Genomic DNA, 24,512 nt, shown 5'->3' with positions numbered 1-24,512 from the left:
CAAACTACATCCTCTGTAAAAGACCCATCAGGATGTCAGTGTGTTTTACAAAGATAAGCGTGAGGTAACTGAGTCAGGGCTCACCATCAAAGCAAATCATGCACAAAGCCTGAATGGCCTAATTCATTTCCAAATGCTCTACATTGATGCAAATCTCACTTCTTATTTGAGGCATCATTAGAACGAGCAAGCAGGGGAGTATATTAGATTTGATGCCTGAACATGAGCTGTCGCTAACATTTAGGAAGTAATCGGTGTCTAGGTTCCTTTCATATGATCTTGTTGGCTGATTTGCTAGCTTAATGTTTGTTGATTTGTCCCTGAAGGACCCATTTGAAGATAATGAGCCATAGGCAAAGATTAATGTGTTAGACATTTCATTCTTTTATTGGCCTTTATTTGTATCCATTGGCTAAACAGTTTGCAAGCGCTGTTGTGTCTCCTTGTACTGCTGTTGTTGTTTCCATGGAAATTCCTCTTGCAGCACAAAATGCACAGACAAACACACACACACACACACATGCATCAAGACACTGCAGGGATGTAATGTTGCTAGGCAACATGTTGAAGACAATGGCGAAGTGCAATTGGTTTAGTGCTGATTCAAAGGTTAGAGGGTGTTGGAGTTGCACCAGGGTCGACCTTCTTCTAATCAGCCCTTCTGTTGCCGGCTCTTGTCACCTCTGCTCTCACTGAACTTGTGCATTGTGAATAGAGCTGAACCAAGTGAAGAGACACAAAGGCCTGCACAAGCCAACACTTAGTCCTTTTAGCTTAAGCAACAAAGGAATCAAAAGAGCTTTTATCTCAAGGGGATTTAAGCACCTCTTTTGGGAGCGAAGGATCTTTCCCAGAGACCTTGAGCCTACCCTTCGTTAAAAGAACTGACGTGATGATGCCTGTTAGTGTTTGCTAATGAGGCTTTGAAATCCTGCTAAGCTGCAAGAAACCGCTTCCCATTATTTATGGCTTAAAAATACCAGCTAGTTTATGATTGTCCATCAATACTAGTGACATGCTAGGTTTTCCATATTAAGATTTGACAGATATTCCTAGAACCTTGGATGAGTAAGTGCTTCGTAGTTAATTAATGATGAGTAAATGCATCTGTTAAGGTGTATTACACTGTCTGGTAAGTTGCCCAATGTAGGTTGGGGTTCGACCATGAAAACAAAGGATCAGCATCTTTGAAACTAACTAGGTTGTTCAAAATGTCATGATACCACAATGATGTAAAGCATTCACACTCCCTTCTGTCGGCATCATACTGCCTCCCTGAACTGTCACCAAGAACCCTGTCTTTTGCCTGTCTTTGTTGTCTTGAAAAGTGATGAATCATACAAATTGGGATAATGGCACAGATCGGTCAGTCCTTCCTCAAAGGCATTTATTGGTGTTGCACTCAGTCGTGCGTCAACACACCTGGCAAATTTCCGCATAAAATGAAAACGCTTGAAACGCTTGTCGGATTGTTGGTTTCAGAAAGTTTCAAAAACTCCCCCAGCTCGGAGTTTCCCCAATTCTAAGTTTGGAAAGGAGTGGAGAAGGGGGTATCAGACGCTGTTGGATAATCCAACAAGAACTTTGTTTAAAACATGCTGAGGCGCTTTAGACCCTCTTCACTCAACCAGTGACATGAGCTGTGCTTGGCACCAGATGGGGAGTACAGTGCAGAGGCAAAGCATGCCATAGGTGCCAACGAATGCAAGCCTTTTTTCATTTGTGTATTTCAGTTTTACACAAAAGAAGGCGCTGGCAATGTTCCTCCTGTACTGAAGAGGAATACCTATGATCCAGACTGCAAAGTAAGTAAGTCGATGGTTATGCTGCCAGTCGGGTTCCATCCTCCGCTGTCCTCTCCTCCTTTGGTCCTGTATTTTACTGCAGCAAACAGGAGCTGAGGCTGACAGCATCCTGCTGGCTTGTCTTTTAAACACATTGTGCAGAGATTTTGACCCATCTCTATGAATCGCCTCTGCTGTGCTTGCCAAAGGGTGGTATGTGATCACAATCTTATCAGTCCACTGTTAGAGGGTAAAAGTGTTGGCCTGCCAGGAGATGCTGAGTGGAGGGACAAGGACCTCATTTAATCCCAATGGGATTATTGAGTCAAATTTCCTGTTTTACTAAGAGGGTTGTATCAGCAGCAAATGATACAACCCCCCAACACTACATTTGTATTAAGTTTATTGAATAAACACTTTATAATTACATGTACAGTATGTCATCGTGATTGGTTTATACTAACAAACTTTGGAATAGGAACAAAACCTGTGTTGGGTGATTTTAGAGTTCAAATGGAATTGTCAATCATACCCACTATGTAGGGCTGAACGGTTTAAGGAAAAAAATCAAATTGCCATTTTTCTGCCAGATATTGCGATTACGATTCGATTTGTGATAAGTTTAGCTAAATTTCAATATTGTCTGTGCAACAGATAAAACATGTCATGGAACATTATAACATGAGACACCATCAAAACTGCTCTCTATCTTTATGCAAGGAACATAAATACGAATGTCCAGCATAAATTGATATGTAACATTATTTCAGCATTTATCTTATAAAAAACAGTAAATCTAATAATAAAAAGACGGGACAAAAAGGTTAAACCAAACATTCAAATAAATATTGCACATTTGATTAATCGCGGCCTTCACGATTAGCTAATCTCATTCTTCAAGGGCTCAACAATGAACTGTAGTCACACTCCAGTCACGTATGAACAATGTCTACATTTCCTGCTTCCTAACTGTCTGTGAGCCATATCTTTTTATTTACCTGTTTGTAATAGATTTGTGTGATATTGCCTCTCTGTACACTCCCTGGTGAGTCACTGACATTTGTGCAGTGCCCTTGAGTGTAGATACATAGCTGAGATGCTTCAACAATAACAGTATGTTGGTGGGCTAGGTACAAGCGGCCGAAATGGGTTTCCTCAGGAGGGTGGCTGGCGTCTCCCTTAGAGATAGGGTGAGAAGCTCAGTCATCCGTGAGGAGCTCGGAGTAGAGCCGCTGCTCCTTTGCGTCGAAAGGAGCCAGTTGAGGTGGTTCGGGCATCTGGTAAGGATGCCCCCTGGGCGCCTCCCTAGGGAGGTGTTCCAGGCATGTCCAGCTGGGAGGAGGCCTCGGGGAAGACCCAGGACTAGGTGGAGGGATTATATCTCCAACCTGGCCTGGGAACGCCTCGGGATCCCCCAGTCGGAGCTGGTTAATGTTGCTCGGGAAAGGGAGGTTTGGGGTCCCCTGCTGGAGCTGCTCCCCCCGCGACACAACACCGGATAAGCGGACGAAGATGGATGGATGGATGGATGGATGGATAGTATTTTTTATGTAGTTCCAGATACTCCCTCTGGACACCTTCGAGGCAAAAATGGCCCCATTCACTTCCATTATAACCACATGTTTTGATCTCACTGCCTTTACAGTATAAAACCATGCATTCTGTAATGTCAGCATTTCATTTGGAAGAAAACTAGTCATATTTGACATTTTTACAGTATTTCACCAGATTCAACCATTTTGCCCTTGTAGGCAGATGCATGAAGTCATTGTATTTTTGCCAGTTATATTATGGAGCCGTGTGTGTGTGTGTGTGTGTGTGTGTGTGTGTGTGTGTGTGTAAACCTGTAAGCAAGCAATGATCATTTTAGGGCTGAAAAAAGGCGTCTTTTGAAGGATGCATTTCATGTGTCTTTGAAGACGTGCTTGAATAAAAACAATGTCTCCTGCATGTGCTGTAAACTGGCGCTTATCATTTCAAATGGTTTGTGGGACATGGTGGCCCTGAAGACTGGTCTCCCACTATGGACATCCCACAGGCTCCAGGTGGATTCCCCTTTGGACCGGTACACACCAGCCAAGTGTGAAGTCCAATGTATGTTCAAATCTCTTGAGCATCCACATCACTCCATCCTGAGATTGAACACCTCCCGTGTAGGTTTGTCATTTCCTGAATCAGCTGGATCATGTCAGGAATGAAGAAAAGGTCGAAAGAGGATGCCACATCATGGATTCTTGATATGGCATATCTCGTGGGCTCTGGCATCATGCCGGTCGGTGCTTGAATATTGCGCAGCGTCTCAGTATTAGATGGAGACCAGACTTGCCAATTCTTCACTGTCCATTCAAGGTTAGGATGGACAGGATCTTCAGTGTCCTCTCCACTTTCAGAGGAAGGGTTAGAGGCACTCACAGAATTAGAGGACACCAGTGACATTTTGTCAGACTCCAGAAACTTGTGTCATCTTCAGATGAGTCCTGCAGTTGGCTGGAAGATAAAGGCTCCTTCTCTTCGCTCCAGGTCTTTCTCCTTCTCTATAGCCAGGTGCATGAACACACTAATAGTTGGTTTTCTTTACAACAAATGCAGGAGACAATGTTTTTATTCAAGCACGTCTTCAAAGACACATGAAATGCATCCTTCAAAAGATGCCCTTTTTTCACCCAGATTTACACAAACTCTCTCTCACACACAGACACGCATGCATGCACACACACACACACACACACACACACACACACACACGCTCCATAATATAACTGGCAAAAGTAAGGTGCGCTTTTTTCACCACTAAAATTATCATTGTTTGTTTACAGATTTACACAAACTCTCTCACACACAGACATGCATACATGCACGCGCACACACATACACACGCATACATACACACACACACACACCTACACCCACCAACACACACAAATATACACAGAGCTCCATAATATAACTATAATTTCATGCAACGGCCTACAAGGGCAAAATGGTTGAATCTGGTGAAATACTGTAAAAATGTCAAATATGACTAGTTTTCTTCCAAATGAAATGCTGACATTACAGAATGCATGGTTTTATACTGTAAAGGCAGTGAGATCAAAACATGTGGTTATAATGGAAGTTAATGGGGCCATTTTTGGCTCGAAGGTGTCCAAAGGGAGTATCTGGAACTACATAAAAAATACTAATGCAATCAAATCAGTTTTGTTGCTTATCTTTGACATATCCAAGCCTCTAATCACCACCAAAGCCCCATCTACATATTATTCATTATATGGGAAAAAAATCATTTTTTGTGTTTTTTTTTATAAATAATGACATACTTCAAATACATAAACTGGCATTTAAAGGGTTAAAATCCTGAAAATGATTGAATGTTTGGTGGTTTTGATTAGGTTAGAAGTTGTTTAAGTGATTTATGAAAATAAAGAAGAAGAAAATATTGATATATGATGATTTAATAACAGTTTTTGTGTGCGTGGACATTTTTGCCACGAAGGTGTTCAAAGGGTACAAAATTAATCATTTAAGTATAAAAGACATGTAAGAGTAAAAAAACACTGGATTTAAAAAATTTGGCTGAAAAGAAAGTTTCCTACAAAATTTCATGCCATAAGCAGTAACAAAGCAAAAATTATCACAAAATGAAAAAAAAAAACTTGAGAAAAATTTACAAAAATGACCGAGGAGGGCATGAGGGTTAAGTTAAGACTTGTTCTAGGAAAAAGAAAACCAATTTAAAAAACAGAACACATTTTTTTGTTACTAACTACTGCTTAAGACTGCACCATAAAGTTCCTACTGTATTTTAAGTATGGAATAAAGGGCAACCTTGTGCATAGACAGTGTAGAGGGTGACGTGTGTAAAAGCCATTTGAGGCAAATATGTTATTGTGGCCCATTATAAAACTGATTTGACTTGACCTAAAGTGAAAGGCAAGGGCCTTAAAGGAGAATTCCGGTCGATTTCAACCCGTAGCTCTGCTGTTTGTAAATCAGGAGTACTGTCAGTAGCGAGAAAAACAAAAACAAACGGTGCCGCCTACACCGAGTTATCCTCCTGCTAGATTTTACACCCAACAGTCTTAAACAAGGCTTAAACAGGGCAAGTTTTAAACGTGTTTTTAGCCTCTATACATGTTCGAAATGCCATTACTAGTGCTTAGCCATGTGCAGTTATTCCTTACGAGGGAAGACAGCGAATTTGACGGCAGTAGATGTGACAGAAAGGCATAAAAGTTGTGTTAATCCTTACCTCTGTTTATGTACTGCTTTCCGGTCAAGTCCTCAACAATCGAGTGCCGATCTCATACAATACAATATTCCAAAATGTATTTTTTCCACAAAAAAACGATTTGCCGAGGTCCTGTCCATAGTAATGAGCATGTATCAACAGGCTGTAACCTGACACCGCAGTGAAGCGGAGCTGACCTGCAGTTCAAGAGTTCAGGAGCTCATTTGCATAGGTAACCTAGCAACGGCGGAGCCTGCCTGTGGCAGAAGCAGGGAGGAGCTCACAGAGCTCACAGACGGAGCTTGGAGTTAGATCAGGACTAATATGAGAAAATGCTTCGAGTTTGTGCCTTTCCAAAATTACGGCAACCAAATGAAGAGATATTTGAGCTTGAGCTTTCACCGTCGGTAAGGTTTTTTTTCTTCTGTGGACTTCTGGAACTATTTTGAAACTGGCTGGATGACCAGCTGGACGCCTTCTTGGGAGTTGACTGTGGCACTGCAGCTAATTCTGTCTCTATGTCACTGGATGGTGTCCCCTAAATAAGTAAGAAGGAGAAAGAGCATTGTAGTCAGACTCAATGGCCAAAACAGTAACATTGAGGATGCATCTATCATAATCAGTGTTGGGTGTAAGGCAATTAAAGGAATATATAAATGTTGGCTGTAACGCAGTAATATAACTCATTACTAATTACATGTCGGTAATATCATACACGGGTCTCAATAACGGGAGTTACAACATTTAGTGTTTTTTTTTTTTTTTTTTTTTTTTTCAAGAATTCACCAACACCGTGAAACATTTCTTCACAGAAAAAAAGTGAGAATTACAATAGCCTTGGAAAGTATAAATCATAAAGACGTTACCTCCAATTTGTCAGCAGCTGGTCTTTTCGCTTTAGGAATGGCATTTTCCTTCAGATACCGGGACTTGACGCTCTTTTCGGTGAAGTCAATGTTCGCTAGAAACACGATAATCTCTCTCATGTAGCTAACGTTATCAAGGGAGCTGAAGTGCAACCAGCCATAACGGTAAAATCTCCCGGCTGCGGAGGTTGTAGACGGTGAAAGCTCAAATATCTCTTCATTTGGTTGCCGTAATTTTGGAAAGGCACAAACTCGAAGCATTTTCTCATATTAGTCCTGATCTAACTCCAAGCTCCGTCTGTGAGCTCTGTGAGCTCCTCCCTGCTTCTGCCACAGGCAGGCTCCGCCGTTGCTAGGTTCCCTATGCAAATGAGCTCCTGAACTCTTGAACTGTAGGTCAGCTCTGCTTCACTGCGGTGTCAGGTTACAGCCTGTTGATACATGCTCATTACTATGGACAGGACCTCGGCAAATCGTTTTTTTGTGGAAAAAATACATTTTGGAATATTGTATTGTATGAGATCGGCACTCGATTGTTGAGGACTTGACCGGAAAGCAGTACATAAACAGAGGTAAGGATTAACACAACTTTTATGCCTTTCTGTCACATCTACTGCCGTCAAATTCGCTGTCTTCCCTCGTAAGGAATAACTGCACATGGCTAAGCACTAGTAATGGCATTTTGAACATGTTTAGAGGCTAAAAACACGTTTAAAACTTGCCCTGTTTAAGCCTTGTTTAAGACTGTTGGGTGTAAAATCTAGCAGGAGGATAACTCGGTGTAGGCGGCACCGTTTGTTTTTGGTTTTCTCGCTACTGACAGTACTCCTGATTTACAAACAGCAGAGCTACGGGTTGAAATCGACCGGAATTCTCCTTTTAAGTTGGCTCAGATGGCTTAAGATGCTCAGGTTGTGCATAGCCTTAAATGTGCATTAATGGGGGTTTTCTTTGGCAACTTGGGACAGCGCAACAGGCTTCATACCCAACACCTTATAAAGTTGACATGGCAAACATGTTAGCAAACGGTTGCATAAAACACATCCACCATACATGAGGCAACATTAGCATTCATTTGGAATAGTTTCTCTGGCCTGACGAATGCAAGTACAATACTCACTCTCCTTTTAGCTCTGGTTTGGTCTCCACCCACTCCTGAGAAAACAAATCTGTCTCTTTAGCTACTAAATGCTCCACTGAGTTCACCAATAACTTGGTAGTGTACAGCGCAGTAAAACCAAACCAATGAGCTAAGAGATGTGAAAAAGCTCCACAGTACTGTTGAGTCCAGTAATAATTCTCAGTGGGTTTGTCCCTACATGTGACCCCTTTTCAAATTTCACATAGTCATTTGTCCCATTGTTAATATACCAATATTGACTAGTGCAGCTTTAAACTAAATGGTGTTACACCTCAGGTCAGTCATTATAAACTCATTCTGTGCAGCCCAAAAATGTTTCACTTAGGATTTTCTGATCATTTTATCCAAATAAAAACAATAAAAAGTAACAGGCGGGGTGGGGGTACTTTATTAGGCTACAATATTGCTGTCTGATATGGAGAAAATCAAATATCACGATATTTTTGACCAAATACCTCGATATCGACATTGCGGCGATATTGTAAGGTTGACTATTAGTGCTTTCACAAAATATTCACACTGACATTCTAGATAAATTGATTTATTCTTGATTTTTGATAAATAATCCTCAGTAATGTGGATATAATGACTAAGTGGGTAAAGGAAAATAATATAACGAGAACTGTCTGGTAAGTTCAGAAAATGAAATTACTTTACTGTAAAAACCGCGAAAACACAACACTTGTGCCATATTACGATGTCCAAAATCTAAGAGGACATCTAGTCGCATAGCAATATCGATATATATATATATATATATATATATATATATTGCCCAACTCTAGGCTACAAACACTGAATTACAATTTCATTGCAAGCAAATGAGAAAAAATACACAGTAAAGCAAAACTTGGACAATTCCTTCTCTAAGGCCACCGCCAACTAGAATGATGAAGAAATCATAATAAGGCAAGGGAAAAGGTTTTTGCAAATGTATGTGTGCAGCCATCCCTAAATCCCTCACAACCCCCGAGCTTTAAAAATGTAAGTGTATGTGGCTTTACAGAGATGGACAGTCAAGGCTTCTCTTTGTCATTCACCCTCGTTAGCTGAATTGATTAGCTAACGCAATCATTCAGCTAACGAGGGGGAAAATGATAAATGATGCCACTTTGAGCACAGAGGTCACAGAGCAACTGCTTACTCAAGAGACTGGTGCGCTAAGCTGAAATCAAGTGGAACTGTTGAAACCACAGCAGGTTTTTTTTTTTTTTTAATAATTGGTAAGCTTTGTGGAGCTGCTTTAAGCTGGTGATTTAGCTATTTTCAAGCCAAACCTTTCAAACCTTTCACTATTAGGAATTGTTGTACTGAAGATGTCTGCATGACATCTGGAAAGCCCCCAAATGTTTAATATCTTGTGCACGTAAGTTATGGATATTCTGCAGATGAGATAATACCTTGTGCACACAAGTTACAGATCTCTAGGGCTTGGTAGTTAAGAGGTCTTTGAAAGATGCAACTGATTTTTGGAGGACATTTTTTTATGTTTCAAGATGACAAATGTATTGAAATCATTGTTTTTAATTTTAAGACTTTTGATTTTTACATTTCCATAATCCGTAAAGACTTATTTTGTCACTTTAAAAAATCCTTGACCCTAAACGAAGATGGCAACTGGCAACAAAGACTTTAATCATCAATACAAACATTTGAATTTGAATTGAAATGGAATCTTAATCAGCATGCTAACATGCTCACAATGACAATACTAACATGCTGATGGTTAGCCGGCATAATGTTTACCGTTAGCGTGCTAACATTTGCTAATTTGCACTAAACACAAAGTACAGCTGAGGCTGATGGGAATGTCATTTGTTGTGCTGGCGTTTGGTCATAAAGCAACGTTTTGGACAGGTTGGAATGTTGACCTCTTGGTGGCGCTAGATGAAAAATAATCACCAAAGCTTTAAGAATTCAACCACTTGGGACCATGAATGTGTGTACCAGATTGAATGCCTGTCCACCTGTGCCCTATCTCATGGCTATCCACCAAATATTTGTCAAGACTTGTCCCACAAATCCAAAAATGTCAACCAATTCAGAGGGTCTCCAAAGTCTTTAGGATACATTCTCTGGGAACCACGAAGGTATCAAACTTAATACCAATCCATATTTAAGTGTGGACTAGTGCTGAACGATTTGGGTAATAAATCGAATTGCAATTTTCCTGCCAGATATTGCAATTACGATTTGATTCTTTTTTTTGGGGTTTTTTTGCACCTTCTACAATCACGTTAAATTAAGTAATAAAAAATAAATGAAGTCCACTGAAAATAGGATATTTCTGTAACAATCCGTGCTTCATGTCTGACTAAAAACATTGTAAGGACTTTGTGTTTCCCCAAAATGTGTAAGGATGAAAATGCCCATGGAACAGCAGTTACTTTAGATCATTTGAAACCCAGGATGACGATTAAAATGATGGTAGGAAAAAGAAGAATAGTTTTCACACTGTCTCTTCAGAATCCCAAAGCCAACCAGTGTACAATTGATTAGTTGTACATGAAGTTTGCAGTCATTCGAACTAGATTGTATCCATCTTACTGTACATGTCGACCTGACTGATTGGACCAGGATCGGATTTTTGATCTTTGGTATTATCAAAATTAGGCAAACTATTACCATTAAAATGACTGATCACGTTTCATGTTCTCAATAACAAACCATTATTAGCCAAAGTGTTCAATCCCAGACTAGAGATGAAGATCAGGAGACCGCGTAGTGTGTCCTTGAAGAGATCTTTGAAGACGAGCGATTGATGCCCTTTATCATCCTGTCCCATATGTATACTCAGTCTATGTCAGTTGTCAGCCTGAGGAGATTGAGCCTCAAGCTGAAGATGAGTGGAATAGGAGATGATGAAGCTGAGTACACTTGCTCATCACTTGTCTTTTAGCTGCTGTGTGTTTGAGCACTCTGTTTGAGCTGCTTGTTTGTGCTGTGATGTGGAAGCATCACTGTATATGTGAGTGTGTGTTGGTGTGTGGCAGTGGAATGCGCCACCGCTGGTCTCGACACGGCACAGAGATTTTAAAAGAGATGTTTGTTATTGTGGCTTCACAGAGCTGGAGTCTGATGTCTGTCCCCAGCTGGGCAAGGCTTTCATTCCTCCTCCCTCGTTTTCTCTTACTCTCTTTTTGTGTAGCAGTGATTGTATTCAACCGTCGATAATAATAGATGAAATTGTAGGTGAATTTCCAGACTGATTAAAATAAGAACAGGCTTCAAACTTTAAAGGTGCCCTGCCATACAAAACCATTTTTACTTGCATTTTTTGAAATATGTTAGGTCCATATGTGTTTGTGTTATGTTGTGAATGTGAAAATGAACTGCTAACTCCTCTGTCAGCTCTAGCCACTGAAAAGAAATAAGCAGAGAAATCAGACCAATTACAAAAGCTGGTCAGTCTGACATCATATTGCTTGAGCTCATTACTATTCATGAGCTCGCCCAGTTGGGCTGGGTAAAGGATTCTGACAGCCAGGCTCTCATTGGCTAGCTGTTAGACAATCAGATTTAAACCGCTTAGCTTGTTGAATATTAATGAGAACTGGCAGAAATCAAGCAGAGTCTTCCTGCAGGCTTTCTATACCACGCTAGAATGGCTTGAAACAAGGTAACCAAGGCATTTCTTCCACAAAACGTTTTTACAGAATCCATGGTAGAACTTCAGACATTACCACAAAGTCATGAAATACGTGTGGCAGGGCACCTTTAAGAAAAAGAACGTAATCAGTGGAAAAAATGTAACACTCCTTCATGAATTGTCACAATGTGCAAACGGTTATCGTGTTTGACTAGCAGCTGATGTTGACCATTCCTCATGCTGTGTTGAAATGTGTGTGTTGAAAATCGGAATTGAATGTGTTGATTCATGCAGCACAGCAGTCTTACACAGCAGTAAGACTTTACTGAGATCATGTTAGAGACAATGTCAACTATCCAACTATTAGTATAAAATAAAGAGCAAAGCTTCAGGGTCTGAAAAGTGAAGCCAATGTGGAAGTCCCTTAAACCTGCATTCTATCTAATTTCCAGTAGGGGTCAACTCCACTGGTTGCAAAAATAAGTTAGTTTCTATAGAAGTCTATGAGAAAATGACCCTACTTCTCACTTGATTTATTACCTCAGTAAACATTTTCCTACCATTTTTATGGTCTCAATCGCTAATGTCAAGTGTTCTTCAATACAGCATTTAGTAAATTATGGCCCCTTTTATTTTAAAATAGACAATAAAGCAGGGAATGTTTTAGGGGTGTGGCTACACGCAGACCTGCCAATCACGATAGAAGCTTAGCAATGCTAACCATGGCCCCGTGGACATTAAAATAGCCGTGAACTTGTTTTTGGGTGTTGTCCATGTTTTCATCTTAAACGTTGACCCTCTCACTGTGTGGTTTTTGCTTCATCAAACTTATAATAATTAACATTTTCATCGCCAACAAATGTCTTGTTCAGCGTTCTGCCAAACAAGCTATATTAGCCAGTGCTAGCATTAGCTGGTAACTTAATTGTGTCCGCCTGAATGGAGATGGTGCCAAAACTCAAAACACAGATATATATATATATATATATATATATATATATATATATATATTTCTGTGTTTTGAGTTCCTGGAAACAAGCAGTCTCAAAAAGGTCCTGATTTAAAAAAAAAAAAAAAAAAAGTACAGCCATAAACGGATTCCTCTAAATATTACGTGAATACAAATCCTCTAAAAGCACTGACACATCCCTTTAAAAAAAAAAAAAAAAAAAGTACAGTCTGAATATATATAAAAGCACTGACACATCCCTGCAGTCTGAATATATATAAAACGATACGGTCCATAAGTCTGAATGTGCCTTAAACTATGGTTTTAATACCGTAAGCAAAACCTGATTAATCAGTTTACCAAGGCAAGGCAGCGTTATTTCTATAGCACATTTCAGCAACATCGCAATTCAAAGTGCTTTACATAAAACATTCAAGAGCAGTTAAACACAACCATTACCCAGATTATAAAAACCGCTCAAATAGAATAAGACCGATATAAATTACAAGAACAACCGTTACAGTGTAGGAAATGAGCTAATACTTGATTTTAAAAAGGCAGAATCAAAAAGAAAAGTCTTCAGCCTTGATTCAAAAGAGCAGAGAGTTGCAGTTTTCTGGAAGTTTGAGCTGTTGTATTTTTTTGTTGCATTATCTCTTTAATAAGACTGACGATGTTTTGAATGACACCGCACAGCAAAGACGGATTACAGGATTCCATCACTACACAAATGCCAACAGAGTAAGGCACCATAGAGAGTGACAACTCAAAGCTAAGCTAGCTTCTTCTGTTTTGGACTCTGTGACTCTTTGCTATGCCCCTCAACTACCGGTAATCATTCTAATACAATGACCTGATTTGACTTCTTTACATGCAATTTAAAGACTAACTTCTGCCAACTACAACCAAATGATGACAACAGTACTTGGCAACTAACGTGCAAACCAAGGCACTCTTGTTAAGGAAAATATCAAAAAGCCTTTATTGCCTTCTGCATTAGCAAAATGTAAAAAAAAAAAAAAAAAAAGTGCACCAACGCACTGTGGCACACAGGCCTTTTTCAGGGTGACTAACCAGACAATTGAAAGCCATGGTGTATCCAGGACTAAATTAGGACATTGATCACTCTCCTTTCTTGTCCTTCATGTGTTTTTTTTTTTCTTCTTGTTAATTGATATTGTGTACAGTATGTATATAATTAATGTTTCTACTAAGTTGTCTGTTTTTAAATTATCTTTCCACTATTATTTAGCATTTTGGGACTTATTCTGATTAATTCTCTATTTTACTATGGTTTTGAGTATAATACACTGTCTTGTTTCTATGTTTTGTATCTCACTTCTGGGGCACGTTCAATCGAATTGCAGAGCAGCAACAGGCAATCAAGCCCACTTGGCATCACATTTGTGCCATCCACTTTTATTGCCAAAGGCATTTTCCACATTCGGGGCACTTGACATTGTAAACGTGGGCCAAGCGCATTCAAAACACAATTTAAAGACTATTCAATCCATTCACTGACCTTAAATTATAACCGTAGCAACCAAGGATCTCTTTTATGTCATGCATTAATCCAGAATTATATTCATTTCTAAGTTACTCATTACTCATTTAACCACTAAAACCAAAAGTTTTTCTGCTGCCAACAGGTGGCGCTTTGCAACTATATTTGTTTTCAACATAAAATATCCACATTTTTCATTGGAACCCTTACATTGGTATTAAATAATTCTGACCAATATGTACTGAGTGAGACATTTTACAGATGAAAATGTGCAGATGGTTGGAGTTTCCACACTTGGCTGATTTTGGCCAATCAGAGCTGCGTCTGACTACTAACTGTAAGCATGATATAAATGTCTTCTTTTGTGGGATTGGGTGGAGCACAGCATGCTTCTGGCTATTTAAGAAGTTTTCAATTCAGATTCAGATTTTTCATTTTTGTTTCCGCAAAACAATCTTCCTCAGTGAAAATAAAGAAACCGGTTCCGGATCTACTTTTTGCAGCTGATGTGGCCAGTTGTGGCCTCAACATTTTATTATTCAGCGGTCAGTTCCCGGCCATATGAAGATATCACAGTTAGGCCTGTAACAATTATTACATAATTGTCAATTTTTTTTACATAATCAATACAATTAGACAATACAATACAATTAATTGCTAACATTAGCTAAGGTCTTAAGGCGTATGACTGGTAGTTGTTGATTTTGTTTAGATATGCCAAATTGTAATTATATAAGTGATTATTGGACATATATTTTCATTATTATTTCATTTGTTAGTCGGTGGCACTTGACCCTATACATGTTCATAACAACAAAAATAACAAGGGGGGGGGATACAGTTAGAAAAAATGTTTTATGGTAATAAAGAAGCGTGGTTTACTTCATCGGCTGTGTATTTGTACTATTACATTATCTGGGTCACATGACAGTGATATATAACCCAAAGACACATCCTATGATTCATTCAAAACTTAAATTTCTTTTGAAAAAGTGTTAAATAAATAAATATTTTTAAACTTGACTGAAAGAGACAATTATATAATCAATTGCAATTATTTCTGAGACAATTAATTGCACAGCAACATTTTGGAATTGTTCCATCTCTAATCACAGTTGCAAGGAAGCTAAAGGATACAAAAGCAGCCTCGTCTTAATTATAGAGCTCCTCTGGCATGGTGCTCTTAGTGCTCCGGGTTTATTATTAATGGCTTAGTGTGGAAATTGACACCGTGGGAAATAGCCATCATTGCCATTAAGCCTTCATCAAGAACGGCTCTTATTTTTCTTCCGAAATTAGTTTTGGTATGAAGGCAGAGAAAAGGCGTGCTTCTTTTTGGTGGTGGTTGCAAAAAGTCTAACACAGTGCTCTTTGGTGCTTTGAGGCAGGCTTTACACCAGTCCCAACCGCTGAGGCGGGCTTTACACCAATCACAACCGCTGAGGCGGGCTTTACACCAATCACAACCGCTGAGGCGGGCTTTACACCAATCACAACCGCTGAGGCGGGCTTTACACCAATCACAACCGCTGAGGCGGGCTTTACGATAGCGCAGCGACGGCGAACAGCTTTTTGTTTACATTCAACATGACAGCTACCGTAGCGTAGCGTCACCCGGATCGTTGGTCTGATTGGTTGAAGGACTATCCAATGCGCCCAGAGGCATTTGAGCGGCGTCCGTTGGTGACGCCCCTTTGGAAATGAACTGTCAATGAACCTTCCCCAGACCCCCTCTCAGTTACAACTGAGAAGAGTCTGGTGTCAGCCAGGCTAGGTTGACCCACATGTTCCCGCGGAATGGTGTGAAACGTTTTGAGTTATGTTTCCTCTCGTTTGGTGGGTGTGTCTCTTCTCTTTGCAGCAGAGACGTGTCCGATCTGAGCGCACTTAGTGTCTTCATTAATCAGTGTGTTTTGGGCGTAACATGCAATAAACCAATCAGAGATCATCTCCCATTCCCTTTAAAAGCCAGTGAAAGCGCGCAAGCAGATCATATATGGCACAAGCACTACGCCAGCTAAACTTCATGAGGTGAAGCAGCCGTTAAAATAACAATGAAATGCTGCGTTACTGACTTTAGACCAGGTTTTTGTTGGTCAATGGTGCGATCACTTTCCACCTGAACACACCTCCCTGTAAGACCAGCACGCCCATGGGCGCGGGTGCATTTGCTATTTCAACAACGCGGGCGCTGGACGGGAAACTGACAACTGTGTAGGTCTTAAACTAGCAAAGACACTGTGCAAGATAGGGCCCTGTGAAGTTGCAAGTTGGAAAGAGAGCATAACCTGAGGTGGATGTCGGAGGTCTGTGTCCTCCATCATTCTGACATGCCTAGGCAGGTGGTAGAAAATCTAGATCCTTCTCTACTGGATCCCTACTCTGTCCGAGCGGTTTGTACCAGGCTGCAGGAACAGAAATAAAGGAGGCGGTGCTGGCAGAGCCTCTAAACATTTCCAGATGCTGCAGACTGAACTGTGGGAACTCAGTGGAGAGAAAAAATCCACGGCTGGCCAACCTTAAGAGGCCTAGGGACGATATTAAATGTCTACCATGAAATAGGATTTGACTAGTGATGCACCGAAATGAAAATTCTGGGCCGAAACCAAACATTTTGTATTATTAGTAGTAGTAGTAGTAGTAGTAGTAGTAGTAATTATACTTTTTAATTGAATTCATGAATTTAATGAATCAGAATTGAAAAACTACAAACCAATAAAATGATCACACTTTTATTGAAAGTAACACACCAAAATTTGACAATATATATAAAACACAATATTAAATATATTATTCTTCATTAAGTTCTGTAACAGATTTTTGAACAAACACTGCAGGTCGCAAAAACTACCGACACTTGTAGTTTGTGGATTACCAACAGCGCAGAGTTTTCTTCTTCTTCTTATATTTTTTCGTGGCAATACTGTATCGATACACAGTATCGATCTATTATTATTATGTGTTGGTCGGTCTGTCTGCTTGACAATCCCATTTTGCAGCAATAAATAAAGCAATGGAATGAGATGAACAAACAGAGACATGTATCTTTTTAGATAAAACAGATGTTGACCAAGTTTCCTTTTGGGGACATCATTTGAAATTGAAAAGTTGAAAAAAAGGTAATAAATTGCAATATATCGCAGAATATTGCAATATGTTTAAAATTGCAATAATATGGTATCGTGACATTCCCACCTCTAATAATACTCCTTAATCATGTAGCGCTTTTCTAAAACAGGGTGACAAGATTTTGGGCACAAAAGGCAGTTTAGAGATGGGTCTAAAGATGCTTTGAAGTTGTGGCTCGAAGTTTGGTTTCTTTGAAAGTGGATGAGCATGTGCATGTTTGCAGTATTTCAGGTTAGGTGTCGTAAATAGAGCTGTTATGATAATAAAAGACCCAGATCGGCACCATATTGTGGCATAACCAAATCTGGGAGTGCTGCTCTACAGACATTGGCATTTAAAAAGATATTTGACACACAAACATAGATTCCTCCATGTCACATCAGGCCACACCACCTCATGCCGAGCAGAGCAATTTATTGTCCCTCTTGTCCCCCGTCGGCCCCAGTGCACTATGGCTGTCCAGACTATTTTTATCCATCCAGGAGAACATGTCAGCATCCTTTCCCCCGGACGGATCCCATAATTCCTCTCTGTGTCCAAACACACGCTGACAAGAAATAGGCCCGCAGTAGCCCGGTGCTTTACAACGGGCCTCTGTTTCACATGAACAACTCCACTCACACTCTCATCTTACATTTATGTGCCTCACACATGCTCTCTCTCTCTCTCTCTCTCTCTCTCTCTCTCTCTCTCTCTCTCTCTCTCTCTCTCTCTCTCTCTCTCTCTCTCTCTCTCTCTCTGGCTTCCTCTCTGTGTGTAAATGATGAAAGTAAAAGTAATACAAGGCACCGACAGAGGCATCTGGCCTAATTCCAATAGAAAATGGAATTGGATTAGTGCCTCTTACAGGTGTGTGTGTGTGTGTGTGTGTGTGTGTGTGTGTGTGTGTTTCATGCTTGCCTGCAGATCCCAGACAGATCAGTCATCCACATGACATTGATCATACTAATCATCTCTCCTGGCTTACAGATGCAGTCTTTGTATACACTGTAGTAATGTTGCATAATCTTCTAATGGATAAGAACTTTAAACGGCAGCTTTGTGCGGCTGATTTAACAGCTGATAATCACACACTTTATTTACTCACTTCCTTGCTGCTGCAGAGAAAATGTAGTTATAAGATTAGAGTGTCTTTTCCTCTTCTCTAAACGCCTGTTGGTAGATTCAATATTTCCTTCTCCTTTTTTCATTTTCATGATTGCAGTGCCGGTCCCAAAGGAGACAACATCTATGAGTGGAGGTCGACCATCCTGGGCCCCCCAGGCTCAGTGTACGAGGGGGGAGTGTTTTTCCTGGACATCGCCTTCACCCCAGACTACCCCTTTAAACCACCGAAGGTGAGTGGTGCCCTGCAGCTATGCAGCACCGTGCACAATAACTATGGCTAACATTACAAGAAACATAAACAGGCTAGCTAGCTAACTATTATCGATCTCACGACGTGACTTTTGGCCCGAAGACAGCGTTGTGGAGAGTGAAACAGGAGAGTAGAAAAAGGCGTTCAGGTAGTGTGTTGTTAGGATGGCTACAGTAAATCATATAGGCTCCTGTTATGTAAAAGATTTTCAATGTAATGGCTCAATATCTCAATGATTTTGACAATGTGGATGAGGTCGTTACAATTGGATGGCCTGCAGCTTCAAGCACAATTCCTTTGGATACAAGCGTTACATTTTGGAAGATAGACGGGATTCTGAACAGTGATGTGACACACACACACACACACACACACACACACATTTGTTTCACTGTCTTTGTGGGGACCCATTATTGACATAATGCATTCCATAGCCCCTTACCCTAACCTTAACCCTTACCCTCACCCTAACCATAACCTAATTCTATCCCTAATCCTAAAACCAAGTCTTAACCCTCAAACCGCCCTTTAAACTTGTGGGGTCCAGCATTTTGGGCCCCACAAGGCTGTGCAGACCCCACAAATTACTCGTTACTGTAAGTAGGCTACAATAAAACCTAAAAGTAAATACATATCTCATACACATGTAGGAAGCGATATATTTCAATATGATCTGTCTGGGCAGTCCACTCTAAACACAGCTCTACTCTACTCTAAATAGTGAATTTTGACAAACAAGCCAAAACAAAAGCTGTCAGTTTGTAGTCTAACTGTTTATCTTAGTTTGCCACAAATCTTGAAATTTTGACACATTCTTGTAAACTTGTAAACTTGTAAACTGCTGGCTAAACTAACCATCCTCTCTGCTGGAGCATCTATGGATGTATTATAAGACCAAAACATACCAACGTGGCTTCTTAATATGCACATGAATGACGCAATCTTTATGTTCACGTTTTCATTCGTGATGATGATGCTGGTTGTATTCTGGCCCTCGGCAAAATGTAATTAATGACCCCTGACCTAGGACTAGGTATAAATTAAGTTAATTTGCACAGTGATATGGTGTTAGGCCAAGGCCCAATTTGTTAGGATTGACATTGATGAAAATATGATGGTATATACACTGACTGACCACAATATTAGGAATACCAGTTGTACCATAAAATAGGATGAGAAATAGTATGGTTTTATCACAATTCTATACAACAATATTAAATAAGGTAATAGAACACAGTAGGTGCTAATGATATGTGAGTTGAAAAGCCACTTTGTGACCTTCAAATACAAATTAATTACTTCTCATTTACATTATTTTATATTTATGTTTATATTATACTAAGCATAATTGTGCCATGATGACTAGATTGTATGTGATGTCATCATTAACATCATGACACAACTGAAACTATGCCTCATTGTATGTGAATAGAGGTGAATAAATATATTTGTTTGTGTTGCAGCAAAGTGTCAGTTCCGTTTCATACGTAAAACATTTGGCGGCAGTTGGTATAAACTGGGCCTTTCTCTCTCAGTTCACTAGAATGTGACGACAACTAGTACATTTTGGTCAAAAGAGGGAAAAGTCCATCAAAATCAGGAGCAAGCCTTAATACTGCTACAGATGACATAAATATTAGACAAAGAAGGTTTAGTAATCTCCTGTAATCTCCTCTCAATGCCGCAAATAGTGCACTTGTTGGGGACTATTTTCAGCAGTGGATTAATCCACATTTGGTGCTCCAGTGAGTATCTGTGGCAGCAGGACGGAGTGTACGTGGGATTGAGTGAAAATAAACTACTGTACTGTGTGTGTGTGTGTGTGTGTGTGTGTGTGTGTGTGTGTGTTCATAGTAATGAAGGAACATGTCAGCCAGTGCATCAGTGTGACTCACTGATATGTTTTTAATAGTTTTTAGACAACAATGGAGCTCTATGGCACAGAGGAAGAAGATAAATCAGGCTTTGATAACACACACACTACTTTTTAGTAGATACATTCATTGTTGGTTCGGCTCTGCACATGGGATTTGCTGACAATAACAAAACCTTTTAACTGTTTCTTGTTATTGTGTCCCCTTCTGACATGTTAGCATTCAGCGACTTTGGCTTCCCTCCAGCGAGGCTGTGGGTTTTGTGGGTGAATATATGTGTGTGTGTGTATATGTGTGTGTGTGTGTGTGTGTGTGTGTGTTCTGCGGATGCAAGTGTGTGTCAGTATTTACACCGTAGACTGGCTGAGAGCGGTTGCCACCTCCCTCGGTTTGAGTCGTGCTTCTGATTTTGCCCTGGGTGTTGGTTTCGAGTCTTAAAATACTCCCTCTCTATCAGCTAATTACAGACCTGTAGTAAAAGTAAACAGAAAAATATTTTAGGATATCTGCCACATTTATCCTGTTTTAATATGGACTATTTAGTATGCAGAGGCACTTGGCTTGCTTTGGATTATGGTTGAGTAGTGAAAGAGAGTTGACAGCAGCAACACTACAGAATTTGACTGAGACACCTGGTATGAAAAGCTTGTCCTGAGGGTACTGCTCAACCTCTGGGGAATAGGGATGTCACGAGAACAGATACTCCGGTACCAAGTCCATGCCAAAAATTCTGAAATTGTTTTTTCCACCGGGGGATGCAATTCTTCCGGGCCTTATGGGGCCAGCAAATACATCTACAAGTGTCTGCCGCTAAATGCAAAGAGAAAGAACAGACACTAGCGCCTGTCAAGGCACGATGGGAGTCCTTATACGATGTGAGTCGCGCATGTGCAGAACGGCAGCCATCTCTGACAGCTAGCTACGGCTACACCACTTGGACGAAGTGCAATAACAAAATACTTTCACCCGGGAAAGGCGTGTTTGTTCCTCGTGAGCATTTTAATTCAAACCACGATCTCTTTCCTAAACGTAACTGTCGTCGCTGCATGACGCCCACTTTTTCTGGCTAAACTCAACTCCTGAAATACATGTTCTAAGGAAGTACATGGGATTTATTGTGTTTTAGTTTTTTACTGTGGTATCAGTTTGGGTATGGAGAATCGTGGAATTTCACTGCCGTTGGTATTGACTATTACATTTTATTAAGTAATGGAGTTTTTAAGATACTTTTGGCCAAAGACATGACATTTCTGGGTAATTTATCCAATAGCTGTGGAGATATTTTGCTGTGGACCAGAGATGCAGTTGTATGTGTTTTTCTGCTTCAGTTCCAGGAAGTGATTAAAAGTGCAGAAATCTGATACTTAAATGGCAACACAGAGACTGAAACAATTTAGTTCAACATCTCTTATAACAATATAAGCACTGCATATTGCACAGACTGCTAAACATTATGTCATGCCTGTTTGTTGTTATGCCTCTGCGCCGGCAACAGCCACAGCCAGAGGCATTATGTTTCCAGGTTGTCCGTCTGTCCATTTGTACGTACATCCGTCCCATTCTCTATTCAGCACCATAACTCAGAAACAAGGGGAGACATTTGGTTTGTTACTAAATTGGTGACACTAATCTTGAAACTGTGGTGATTGGATGGATCTTCTATGCTGCCATGTTGAAGATGTGTGTGACGCATCCACCTTTCACCAAAAAATACACTTCATAACCTTTTCCACAGTTCCGCTTTAAAGAAAGACGCTGTTGACTTGTGTGGATGACTTCCTGATGCTTTCTCAATAACTGGTTGGTATGCAGTATGTCTCATATGCAGCAGATTATGCTGCTTCCACAGTGATAATTTAGGTAAATGATAATGTTGGGTGTGAGTCATTTCTCCCTCATCTTCTCACACATTCAGCCACTAAAGGGAGGAAAATGTGTTTATGATAACACTGACACAGGGACGGACTGGGACCAAAAATCAGCCCTGGCATTTTGGCCCAGACCGGCCCACCACATAAGATCACAAATGCCACCCGTCTTTGCCCTCCCCTGAATATGTATAGCAACTCCTACTCCTTAAAACTACTAACGCCATGTAATGAGTGAGCAAGAATCAGTGAGAGTTAACACATTAAATATTTCAAAAAAGTGCCATTTATTAATACAATAAAAAAGTATACTCCTCATGAATCATAAAACAAGCTATATATATATATTTATCATTTCACGACTGAAGAGGCCCTGTTCTTTAATTTGAAGAGGTCTATCATGAGTTTTTGTCTGCCATTGCAGATAGAAAAGCTACAATTCTCGTTAAGAATGTTCGCATGATGTGCAACGTTTATCTAGGCTACTTTAAGGACACAAATGCACAAGCTTAAGGTTTGGTGAACCTTAAAGTGGTGTTTTGCTTACTATTAAGATGTAGGCTACTTTGTTGAATGAAAGCTAAAACGGTGAGAAGATCATCAGTCAAGACTCAGATACACGCGCACTTAGCCAAACTAATGCAATCATACAGTAGCATGCCTACTTCTTTTATTGTTGTAGTGTTATCATCAACAGTTTGTCCACCACTTGTTTTTGGCTCAGTTTTTATCAATGGAGAAAGCGTTTTAAGGGGAGTTGTGCTTACCGCAGGTTCTACCCTCACTCCCTCATCTCTGCCCCTCTCCTCCTGAGTCTCCTCCTCACTGTGCATGGCACCGACACCACCACCACTATCATCAGCCACGGGAGCTGATGAAGGTCCTGCTGCTGCCGAAAACATGTCTGTCACTTTGACACATTTGGCAGCGTCTGCCTGAAGGGCCTGTTTCTTTTTCTCACGCAGCTTCTCTGCACCTCCTTTGCGTTTCTTCTCCATGATCTCTATTACTATTCTAGCCTGGCAGATGCACACTGAAATTGCACGCAGTTCTCCTGTCACTGTGTGTTTATCTTTCGCACCGTGCACCGTTACGGATTAGTCCATTTCATTGTGAAAGTAGGGGGTGTTTGTGTAGGGACAGAAAACCTAGCCTATGTGATATTTTTGACTAAAGTGTTTTGGGCCAGCCCAGTGTCAATTGAAAAAACAATGGGCCGCCGATTGAGGCCTACCACTTTTATGGGCCGGGGACTATGCACGACCGTAAGCATGATCAGTCCATGTACAGTAAAGGCAATGAGTCTGCGTTACCTTATTTGACAGAAATCTATTTGCAGTCGCATGTCATTTCTGACAATTTGATGAACAAAAATATCTATTATGCTTGAGTAAATGAAACCCCAATCAACAAAACTGCTTAAAAAAATAATATTCATATTAAAATACCACAGTTAAAATCACCGGGAGAGTCCAGCAGACTCCAGACTCTGGACGGTAAACTGAGATAAGCGCTCCTACTCAAGTTTATGCTTTTTCAACTGTTGTTTGGTAGATTGCTGTTAAACATAGTCGGAGAGGATTTGAAGTGCTATTTTTATTCTTTTATAATTCTTATCATTTTGGCGCAGATGATTTTCCTTTGGGGCAGGCTAAGACCTCCTTGGGGGGAGCCAAAAATTCCTCTATGCTGAGAAAACCCTGAATGTAAACCAGATACTCTGCAAATGGGAACTACAATTACACAGACAAAAACAAAAGACTTAACTTACCACCTGTATACGGAATAAAACTTGATGTATGATTTGATTTGCCATTTCATGCTAAAAAATCAAATGTTACAACAAACCAAACGTATTGTAAATTTTGACACAGCCTTGGGTATTTGCTTTGCAGTATGGTGCGAAACATGACTCCCTATGAACAACTTTCTCCTCATTCCCTCCTGACCAGCTCAAACTGCCTCCTTCCTGGCAGGCCACGTTAAGGGGGAACCGGAGCCCATCTAAACTCTTGGCATCCTGCTGCCTTGTTTTTCCAGTCTGGCTGTGAGCTGTGCCATCCAGCAGCTCACCGGCTCACAGCCACCAATTTGACAGCTGCAGCTGCTCACTACACTGGCTCACACATAATGTTAGGATGATAAGGCCATTTAAGGCTGACACTGATACCCTTAGATAGAGCTTGAATGCACATATTCTGAAGCAAGCAATATTTGTATTTT

General features: G+C 40.4%; 1 protein-coding gene across 1 annotated transcript in view; it reads left to right on the top strand.

The window, feature by feature from the left end:
• LOC114567899 (ubiquitin-conjugating enzyme E2 E2) overlaps nt 1-24,512 on the top strand; it is an 88,718-nt gene that overhangs the window by 49,527 nt on the left and 14,679 nt on the right. The window contains exon 4 of the mRNA XM_028597120.1: nt 18,395-18,527. Coding sequence (XP_028452921.1) covers nt 18,395-18,527 — 133 coding nt within the window. The remainder of the gene's footprint in view (nt 1-18,394; nt 18,528-24,512) is intronic.

This window comes from Perca flavescens, chromosome 14 (genome assembly GCF_004354835.1).
Source record: "Perca flavescens isolate YP-PL-M2 chromosome 14, PFLA_1.0, whole genome shotgun sequence".
Taxonomy (NCBI): domain Eukaryota; kingdom Metazoa; phylum Chordata; class Actinopteri; order Perciformes; family Percidae; genus Perca; species Perca flavescens.
This window is presented reverse-complemented; position numbering and strand designations above follow the sequence as displayed.